General features: G+C 38.9%; 1 protein-coding gene and 1 long non-coding RNA gene across 3 annotated transcripts; one reads left to right on the top strand and one right to left on the bottom strand.

Annotated features, from left to right (window-relative positions):
* Positions 1 to 1,971: 1,971 nt before the first annotated feature.
* Positions 1,972 to 4,082, top strand: LOC116672627 (uncharacterized). 2 transcript variants are annotated; one of them, XM_032504552.1, is made up of 4 exons: positions 1,972 to 2,150; positions 2,266 to 2,374; positions 3,164 to 3,238; positions 3,357 to 4,082. In XM_032504552.1, exons 1-4 carry the CDS (start codon positions 2,072 to 2,074, stop codon positions 3,709 to 3,711), a joined length of 618 nt encoding a protein of 205 aa, XP_032360443.1. In that variant the 5' UTR covers positions 1,972 to 2,071; the 3' UTR covers positions 3,712 to 4,082. The 2 variants fall into 2 exon arrangements, with proteins under 2 accessions (XP_032360443.1, XP_032360444.1); XM_032504553.1 differs by having other exon boundaries at positions 1,978 to 2,150; positions 2,269 to 2,374.
* On the bottom strand, positions 3,283 to 3,699 carry LOC116672646 (uncharacterized). Its single transcript, XR_004327614.1, has 2 exons — positions 3,632 to 3,699; positions 3,283 to 3,458 (listed from the first exon to the last, which is right to left on the bottom strand). It is a non-coding gene; the product is annotated as an uncharacterized LOC116672646 (long non-coding RNA).
* Positions 4,083 to 11,317: the final 7,235 nt, after the last annotated feature.

Genomic DNA, 11,317 nt, shown 5'->3' with positions numbered 1-11,317 from the left:
AATTCATAACTTAACATCGCGTTCGTTCGGATTTCTGAGGAAAAGGAGGCTGAGGGTCAAATTGAGAATGAAGGAAAAGGTTTAATGCAACAGCAGTGATGAAGATGACGAGACAAAGACAATCAGAGACAAAACAAACACATAATAACACTGCAGCTGACAGCGGACTGATCCACGCTCCTCCTGACGGAGTCACATGAAAGCAGTCCTGAATATCCGTAAAACACTCTCATTTATGCCCTGTACCTGGGGGCGGTTCCTCTTCACCTGGTGCTTTCAATTCCATTCTCATTGGTCCACTGTTGTCATGACAACATGCCGTACATCTTTCCTGTGCAATGAGAACTGACCTGCCTTCAAACACTGCACCTTTGGGGGTCGTTTTGGTTACAGAACAGAGGTTCTGTTGTGTAAATGTGAAACTCCAACATCAACATAGTCCAATCAACACTGTCTTGTTTTAGCCTAGACTAAAACCCCAGGGGACAGGAGACAGAGAGGACCACCTTTTGTTGCATAGCAGGAAGCCCCTTTCCATATGTTAATTGCCAGACTTGACCAGATCAATACTTTACAGTCAGAGAAACAGGGGGGGGGGGAGGTGAGGAACAAATGGCCATCCTGCCTTCTTCACAGACATATGTATATTAATCCCATCCTGGCTGCATAATACACAGTTTATAAATTTTCATAACTCAACAATACTTTTACATTTAGATCTTACGAGAACAAAAAGTGAAAGTCTGCAGAGAGTGGAAGGTTCTGCTTTACATGCTGATGCAACAATCACCTTTTTTTTTTCATTTTGGTTGAATGAGCGACGTCTAATTCCGGCTTTCTCACCGTCCCAGCTTTGGGTGCACACATGTTTCCGTATACGTGGGTATCGGTATTGTTTAGAGAGTGTGGGAGCAGACAAAGGTCAGCTAAAAGGTTTGCATTTGCTGCACTGATTCATAAATTTACCGATGTAGTTTCAAAAGCTGCAAGTTTAAACAAAGTAAAACTAACATTGTGTATTTTTTTGTTCCGTTTTGCATTATGTTTATTTTACATTTTGATATGATTATATGTTACAGCCTCCTTAGTGGATCACACATATCTGATGTTTTATTCAAATTTGTACAGGTGTAAGTTAATGAGTGTGAATAGGAGTTTGCAAAGTCTGGTGTGAAAAACAAGCACCAGGCCGAAGACCTCATGCAGGTTAATATACACCAGTGTACAATTGTGCTCTCTAAGTTGTCCTGTAAAAATCTGAAGAATCCTCTTTTTAGGATGTTTGTGTCTTACACAGATTTTGGAGATTACCGGTACTAAAGAACAGTGAATAATAATACATGAATCATTCGAGAGAGTATATTCCACATGGCTGGGAGTTCAGAAGTGCATGTTGAGACATGTTTGCTCGTGTGTCAGTGGGCTGGGCCCCATCGTGACTGCACCCTGAAGTATGTCCTCCCCAGAATGATTGCCAAATACTTTATGACATAAATGCCACAGAAGTGACTTCCTAAAAATGAAAAGTTTGACCATGGGAAAAGAAATCTTTAAATTTATCATTTTATTTTTTACAGAGGACAAAAAAGGAAGCCGATTTTTGGTAGCTTAAAATTTGTCCTTGTATCCAGTTTGTTGATTGATTCATAGTTTTGTCTTAGTCAGTGATTTATTAAATGTCCAGATAAAAAAGAAGTTGCAGCATGAGGACGACCAGGGCCTGGGAGGGACACCTCACACCTCCGCGGACCGACAATCAGGAAAAAAACATGACTTAAATTTCCAAACGAAACCGTTCTCGGCATGATGAAAGTGCATCCTGTCGGTCACTTCGTGGAAACCCCCGTGCGTGAGCTGGTCATTCATTCAGATGAAGAGAGAGGAGGGAAAAAGAAAGAAGTTACGAGATGACTCACGGGGGGGGGACTGCTTCTGCTTTTTCCAGGCCTTAAGTATTGGCGTCTCCAGACGGTGTCACTTCATCAAGCGCTCTGGAAAAGAAAGACCAACAGAGATTACTTTACTCAGTATTTATCCATTTAATCTCATATTTATCGCTCAGTATTTGAAGATGGAAGCCTGTAGAAGCCTGTTGAAGAGCGCGCTGGTCGTCATCGTCCTCGTGGCTATGTTTCAGTCGGGATCCGCAGGTGAGATTAAGATTTAGAAGCACAACGTACAAGAGCTTTTCCTCATTTGAGCAATTTGAATTCTTAAGTTTTTTTTTTTTTTTACGTGAACTCTTATGTTTCCATCCATTGTTAGCAGAGAAGCTGGCAACCTGCTGTAAGAAAGTCACCAAACAGGAGATAACCGAGCCAATCTTAGGCTACTTGGTGCAGCGAGCCGACCCCCCATGCGTCCAAGCTGTCATGTAAGTACAAAAAGCAACGCTCTACGTAATAACTTTGCTTTTTGACTTTATTTCATTGCCTAAAGTTGCCATAAACTGACATATCTATAGTTAGGGCTGGGCCACATGAATAGGGAGTTGGGTTGGGAAGCGGAGGGTCGCTGGTTCAAGTCCCCATATGGACCAAGTATGGTAGCTGGAGAGGTGCCAGTTCACTTCCTGGGCACTGCCAAGGTGCCTTTAAGCAAAGCACAGAACCCCCAACTGCTCGGGCGCCTTTCAATTGGGCAGCCCCCCCAATCATGTCTCCATTTAGTGTTTTAGCCTGTGTGTAATAACAGAGTGTAAATAGTAATTTCCGCTAACGGGATTAATAAAGTATACATTATTATTACTACAATATTCTTGACCAAATATAAACATCAATATCGACGATATCCTAAGGTTGACAATAGGTGCTTTCACAAAATGTATGTTTTTTTTAAATAACATTTTAGATAAATAAGTTTCAAGTGACATTATAGAGAAAGAAAAATAATGATTTTCCAGCTATAAACTATGTTTACATGCATGCTCGAAAAAATTGTATGATGGTAACAGAAGAAGAAAGAGAAAATTCTGAGAAAACTAAGTTAGATATCTCGATATATAATTTAATCACGACATGATTCCATTGAAATATAAAATATAAACAATTTAAAAATTATATTGAGTTATTGCCCAACTCTATCTACATAACAGAATATTAATACTACACCAAGAGAAAGAGTCTGAACCGTACTAACGTTGCATTTGTTGTCATTCCTATAGATTTCAAACCAAATCAGGTCTCTTCTGCAGTTATGTGAGGGCTCCCTGGGTTCACCGCAAGGTTGCTGCATTTGAGTAAGTTATTTATTTATTTAACCTCCGATTTACTCACGTCTCAACTCTCATTCGTTCAATCCTTCAACCCCAAATGTATCGTCTCATGTATTTATGTCATCTATTTTCTTTCTCACAGGAGAGCAAAAGCTCAGGCCGCCGCTTCGTCCGTGGCACCCTCAACTCCCGTCTCCCTCCTCTCCGTCATCACATCCACCGCCTCCCTTCTACATCCTCCACCCTCCTTCCTCCACCTCTTCTCTCCCTCTTTCCTCCTCAACTTTTCCTGCTTCTTCCTCCTTTCACCTTCTTTCCTCATCCTCTCTCCCTGCTTCCGCTTCCACTGCTCTACCTGCTTCCTCCTCCGCTCTCAATCCTTCTTTCTCAACTTTTCCTGCTTCTTCCTCCTTTCACCTTCTTTCCTCCTCCTCTCTCCCTGCCTCCTCCTCCTCTCTTCCCTCTTCCCCCACCACGTCCGAGATGCCCGCTGGTGAAACCTTTTTGGCGGAGAGTAGCGGCGTCTCCGCTTCCAGCCTCGACGACTGAATGTGTCAAGACGTTCACAATTACGGCCTCGACACTGATGCAAACCGATGTCTGAAATAGCACTTGAAGAACAGAATTATGTTAATTTATTATTATTATGTTGAATATTTAGATTCTTTCAATGCCGTTAGGAGTGAAATTATTTATTAGTTTAATTTAATTGACCAGCGCTGATAGAAGTATTCATCTATCTATCTATTTATTACCAAGAGTATTTATCAATATTTACAAGTTACTGTGTACAATGTCATGATTATTGTAACAGGAATATGTTTTGATCTATTTATTTATTTGTTAACTTGTGAAGTTGTGAAACCATGAAAGCATGAAATTGGTCAGAAATAAAATGTTACTATCGGTATTCATCTGTTTGACTGTTAATCTGCATCTTATCAGACTTGACTTTTTTTTGCAAAATGGAACAAGCTATCTATCTATATCTATATCTATATATATATATATATATATATATATAAATAAAGGCTGCAGAGTTTGTATCCAGCTAAAGATCTAACATGAAAGATGCTATGTGGCTGCTGTGGTTAGTTAGTGGGTGGAACATTACATTACCCACAGCTGCTTTATCTTCATAAAGCATCTTACAATTTTCACTTGATCATCCATCATGTAATCTTGTTCACACTATGCAGCAGTTTTCCTCTCCTAAAGAGACAGAGACATGGTCAGGTACAGATGAATATATGCCAAATTGAAAAGCAAACTTCTTCACAACTCCGAATCTGAGATCAAAAGCAGAGACCTGTCAATAAAACCAAACAACGTCCCAAGAACACTGAACAAAAAGTTAAGTTCAGTTCAATTTCGTTTATACAGCCCATTAAAAAAAAAAAAAAAACCTAAAGACCAAAATGATAATATACACAAACAATACACAATAGAAAATAACCCACAGTAGAAAAAGGTCAAGGTGTCAAAGCTCAACTTGAGCTGAAAGCCAACGAATACTAGTGGGTCTTAACAGGTGTGATGTGTGTGCTTCTTGGTACGGGTTGAAAGTCGAGCTGCTGCGTTCTGGACTAACTAACTGATCCAATCCAACATATAAAGAGTTACAGGAGTCTAATTGAGACATAATAAATGCATGTATAACTCTCTCAAGTCTTTGCATAGCAGGTAGGGCGTGGTGTGCCTAACTTTTTAATTTAGGTGCACCTAAATTTTTCCTCTCGTTACCTTTAACGCCACAATTTCAAGGTCACCCATCATTTATTATTATTATTATCTTACTATTATCCCAATAAATTGGGCACATGCAATGTCATTACTGTAAGTCTGATTCACATCTAATCCATTTTTCTTCATCCGAATAATTTCCAACCTAAATTTTGTGAATGGCAGCTCTTCTTTTGCGATGTTGTGGCGACATTGAATTTCATTATCATCTCTGATTTTTCTGAGGACCTGATGGATGCTGCCTGCCAATGCAGCCGGGAGAGGGGCCACTTTAGTCACACATACTCATCAGCCAACTTATCAACATAAAGTAGTTTTTTTATTTAAATATTGTGCTTTTTCAGCGTCTCAACACATAACATTGATCTGCTTACAAATGCACTGTTCTGCTCTGGCAATATTCTTTACAATGACTGTAGTGCATTACATTCTCATTCTTATTAAATCTTAACAAGGGAGTCTAACCAGTCTTTACGAAATGTATACTGTATGTATGTATACTGTATATATATATATATATATATATATATAAGTTCGTAGGGAGTTGGGTTGGGAACCGGAGGGTCCACATTTGGACCAAAGTAAGGTGGTGGACTGGTAGCTGGAGAAGTGCCAGTTCACCTCCTGGGCACTGCCAAGATTCTCTTTAGCAAGGCAATGAACCTCCAACTGCTCGGGGCACCTTTCCATGGGCATCCCCCTCACATCTCTCCATTAGTGCATGTGTAGGTAGAGAGCATGTGTGTGTAATTCAGGCCTGTGTGCAATAACAGAGTGTAAATTTTAATTTCCCCTTTGGGACTAATGAAGGATACATTATATTATTCATGTGCATTTGTTTTGTTTTTATTATTTTAACATCCTGTTATGATGTATGAGTATGTTGTGTGTGATGTCTGTAAGCTACGGGTCTAGATAAAAGGATAGAGTGGTTGACAGTGTCAAAGGCAGCAGTCAAATCTAAAGCACTAAAGCAGTTTCCTGAGTCAACCGCTAAGAAAAGCTTGTTATAAACTCTGATTAGAAGGGAAGTTTCAGTACTGTGGCGGGGCTTAAAACCAGACTGAAACTTTTCATAAATACTAAAATCATCTAAAATGATTGAAGTTGATTATTATCATTAAGTGTGGGTCATAATTGCTGAGTGGTAAACATGGGCTGCTAGAAGTTTGGAGGCTTATAAGCATCAGTTGAAAAAAAGGTGCTCTGTTTGGAACAGGTTTAAATGCTTTTGGCCTCAGATGTGGTCGACCAACACTTTGTATTACTAGGATGTTTTAAACCAACCTTTGGCTCATCATGAAAAGGCCCAGAAAAGTTTCCGATCATGCTTGTCAACCCATTTAGGGCTGCAACTAATAATTATTTTCATAGTTGATTGATCTGTGGATCATCTTCTTGAATAAACAATTAGTTGTTTGGTCTATAAAAATGTGAGAAAATAGGGGAAATGTCTATTTCCTAAAGCCCAAGGAAGCCCTAGAAAATATTTACATTTAGGAAACTGGAATCAGAAAAATGACATAAATCGATTATCTATTTAATAGTTGACAACTAATTGATTCATCTTTGCAGCTCCATACACATTCAAGCCAACTCTGCACCAGATAATGGCTGTGGTGCCCCATTTTGTTTCTATTTCGCATGTCAAACAAAAGAAGAAGCGGAAGAAAAATGAAATTGAGACATTTTCCTGTTGCATTGGTATTTCATTGGTGGCAATGGTTTTATTTCAGAGAGCTTAATAGCTGGTATGATTTTTTTTCTTATGGAAAGTTCCCCATGCCTATCCCATCTCTATGTAGGGTAAAGGGTATGTGATGGGGGGGGGGGGGGGTAATTTAAATCCAAAGGCCAAGGGAACTTTATCAGGATGCACAGTATCCTGGATCCATGAAATAACTGGCCTTTAATTATAGAAATGTGCCTGCCTCTATGGAAATTTAACGTAGGGGGTTGTATACTTATGCCCTCTGTATTTTAAAGGAAGAACATTCATTTATTTACAATACGTTATTCATTCACAAAGAAAATTGGTGTCCATAGAAGGTTGGATTCTCCAATTTTTTTTAAATTAAGGCATTACGTTTAGTTTTTTTCTTCTTCCTTTTTGTTTTTTAAAATCAACTTTAGCACGGGTGTGTAAACTTATTCAAGCCACTGTGTGTGTGTGTGTGTGTGTGTGTGTGTGTGTGTGTGTGTGTGTGTGCACACCCACACCAACCACATCGTGTGTGTGTGTCTGAGTACTATATGTTTGAGTTTGTGTGTAAATGTGTCAGATTACTTCTCAGAAAGATGTTACCGAGATGTCAGTGGTTTAAAGTTGCACAGTGGGCTAAAAAATGATTTAATAAGGGGCGGAGGTGTGATGTACCACAACCACACGAACAGCACGTCATCGGTACTACCCTCAACCAAGCCCACCCCAACATGATTTCTCTGAACTTACCAATAAATGATCCAAATGCCCATCAACTAGTGTAGTTGCAGCCTGATCAGTAAACCCATCCACCAGCCTGTCCTTTCTCCAAAATGTCCACGAGGGTCGTGTTCTTCACTCTCCTCCTGCTCTGTCTGTGCTTCCAGGTCTCTGCACGCAACGGTAAGTACCAAAAGATTACCACAACACATTATACTGAGCCAACATTTTAATCTCTTATTTCAAACAAATGTTAAAATGTACATTTAGCAGCAGTAGGAACTCCTACTACACCCATCTGTTAGTGGTGGGTCTTCCAGTTTTCTCATGTTTTACCATTTAAGGACTAGGGAAAATGCATTGTCAAAAGAAAAATTCATACACAAATACATTAAATAGACATAGGAAGAATAAACAAAGTGCTATAAAAATAGAATAAGAGTTATAATAATAGTAATATGTACACTATAAGCTACCTATCATAAAAGATAAACACAGATACATAAGAGTAAGGTGCAGATGAATAGAAATGGCATATTGCACAGTAGGAGCGGAGGTGACACAGTAATACATAAATAAATATGCACAGTGCCGAATATTGTTGTGATGCTCACATTGCAAATGATTGTCTTCCTGCTTCCTTTGCATGGCGACTATAGAGCAAGCCTGTCTTGTTTCAATGTCACCCTGCTTGGGCTCTGCATGTGACATATCTAGTAAGTAGCATTGGTATAAGTTTCATTAATAATTAAACTATTCAAGCATATGTGAAATTACTAGCAGAGTAAAATAAAATTAACTCAGTTTGCTTACCACAAACTTTTTACTTCAAATGCATCCTGCTACATATCTACACACACAAACACACTAGACTGTCTTAATATTAATAATAATAAAAAAATATTAATATTAATGTGTCTTCAATTATTACATCATCACATGATTATGATGGTTTGCTGATGCTGAAGATTTCTCCAGTCTCGGACATATTTTTTCAGTTACATTATAAATTTAGCCATGGACAACAATACTATTAACATATCATCAATGCAAACATTTGAAGAAATTATACACCATAATAGCATCTTTTACAACTTGAGGTAACACCAGATAGAGCGCTACCATCAAGACAGAGTCCTTAACGCTGCGGCAGCGTCTCATCATCAAAGCAGAGCACACCAAAAAAAAATTCTAAAATTACTAATGTTAGTTTCATAGTGATACACATGAGCACACATGAGATTTGAACAAGCAACATGTCAAGTGTGAAGATCTGTTACGCTTATTCTCGCTCTTTTGTCTTCCTGCAAATTAATTTCAGCTCAATTCAACATGCTTTAAAATACCAAAAAATAACAATATCCTAAATAATGTTAAAGTAAATGAATCAACATCCCAGAAGGTTGTACTCAAACATTCATATATACTGTATTTCATATGTATTTCTATCATGGGAACTATTTGTGTACTGTTAGTTAATTCGCTCGTTTAGTTTTAATGTAATACAATTAATACAGTTATTATTCCCGTTCTCTTGTATTTGTGGCCTATTTTTCTGTCACTGTGATGCTGCAACATATTGATTCCCCCTCTGTGGATCAATTAAGGATTATCTTATCTCGCATAACAGATTGTTTTAAATTCACTATATTCTAATGTACTGTATACAGATCTTTAAAAAAAAAAAAAAAAAAAAAAAAATCTTCTCCCAGCCTCAACCTCCTTTCACTTTATCAGGACATTTCACAGGCTGACTGGGGTCACTGAGTTACAAACCGTATCAGATTTTACCAGATATACACTACCGGTCAAAAGTTTGGGGTCACTTACAAATTTCTTCATTATGACAGAATACCAGCTGATCTAGGTGGGGGGGGGGGGGGGGGGGGGCTGATGTTTAATGCAATATCTACATTGCCTATTATCATTAACCATTCATCGAATGCCAGCAACCATTCATCCAATGCTCCAAAGGCTCATTCTGTTCACTAATCTGACATCATTTAAAGAAAACTAACCAAGAAAACATTGGAGAACCCTTTTGCAATCTCAGCTGGTATTCTGTGCAATGGGAATGTCTCAGTGACCCCAAACCTTTGACCTGTGGTGTATATCGATAAAGTCAAACAAGCTTCAAGTTAAAAAATGTAATAATTTGGGTTGTTTTGGTACAGTGCTGCTGATATGTACTTTGAGGGACTTTGCTAAGACCAAACACACACACTGTATGCTCTGTCAATCTTTCGCTGCCCTTCTTAGGTCGCTATCCTGGCAAAAGGTTACAATGCTGCACTGTGGCCCCTGCCACTAATATTGGACATCTGGTGACTGGGAACACATACAAAGAACAACATTCCCGTAAAAACTGTGTGGAGGCTATAATGTAAGTTTATACATGTTTCCAACACACAAACATACCGTAATTCTTCAAATAAAGACCGGTAGTCAATTAAAAGCCGGGCCTCTGATAGTGACCGAGGGCGTGGTCAACACGACAAATAAAGGCCGAGGGGGGAAAAAAAGTGGATAATCTCCGAACTACATTTAATGCAATATGCATTCAAGTTTACCGTAATGTACATTTCTACCAATTTAATTTAACAGATTCAACAATATATTCATGTTTTTTTTCATGGGTTATGGTACTCACGTAAAGTATTATTTTCCTACCAGTATTGTAGTCCGTGCGGCTGTATGTGTAAGCGTGAGGAGGAAAACTCGGGTGAAAAGTCACAAGACATTTTGACATTGACCCAAGGAGGATCCGAGACCGGAAGAAACAGAAGGACGAGCCGACGAGACCAGAGCAGACAGAGGAGCGGAGCCTGGAGCTAGAAACGAAGCTAGCTAGCAACCGTCTGTAACGTTAATCAGATACTGGTGTGCTGTATGCTCTTATTGTAATCTACTAGCAATACCGTAGCACCTATATTTGAATATTTAAATAAATACCCAGTACATTTACAGGCTTCAAACTGACACAGAGGTGGTGTTTGATTATTTGACCCAAATTGTTTTGTCGCCCTGCTGGCTGTTGTTGTATGGGGATATTTTTTGCAAAGGTTTCTCAAAAAATGAATGCCGTCTGTCCACTGGAACACCACGACTTTTCATTTTTTTTAAATTATACTTATCAAACAGATGGAATTAGAAATAAAAGCCAGGTAACTTCTGCGGTTCAGGTAAATAAAGACCCCGGCTTTTATTTGAGGAATTACGGTATATTATCATCTTCTGATGGACACAACCATACAAAGAATCTCCATTTTCTTCTTCCCCCCCCCCTCAGTTTCGCCACAGATACGGGAACAGTCTGCGTTGATCCCAAAGCTGAATGGGTCAAGAAACGTAAGTTGTAGCAACACACACACACACACACACACACACAAACACACAACAGCATCTGCACAGAAACACTGATGCTCTTTTTTGTCTCTCTGCTCTCTAGTCACCGCCAAGATGACAAAGCTGTGAAGTGTTGTCGCCTGTCTGAGCAAAACATTTCCTGCTGATATGTGAAACACACACACACACACACACACACACACACACACACACACACACACACACAAATCTCTCTGAATTAACACATCACCACGCTTGTAACTAAGCCCCCACATACAGTATACTATATCTGCAAAGTGTAATATGACACAATAAATAAATATTCTATCCCAAAACCTTTCTGCTTGTATTAATGTTTCTTTCATTACAAGATATTTTGCTGATCACAGTCTACTTAAAAGGTCACGTCACATTGCTTGATTCCTTACATCGAACCTGACCCTTGAAATGAACTGCAATCTTGACTGAGAAAGAAACTACAAACAAAGGAAGAGATGTATGTGACGTGTGATGATATGCATGTGAAGTTTGTGGGTTTGGATGATTTTGGAGGTGTATCAGTCAGTTGGTTTACTGGAAGCTAACAGAAACTG

Source organism: Etheostoma spectabile, chromosome 22, assembly GCF_008692095.1.
Source record: "Etheostoma spectabile isolate EspeVRDwgs_2016 chromosome 22, UIUC_Espe_1.0, whole genome shotgun sequence".
NCBI classification, from domain to species: domain Eukaryota; kingdom Metazoa; phylum Chordata; class Actinopteri; order Perciformes; family Percidae; genus Etheostoma; species Etheostoma spectabile.
Note: the sequence above shows the minus strand (reverse complement) of the source record. Positions and strands in the feature narration are given on the sequence as shown.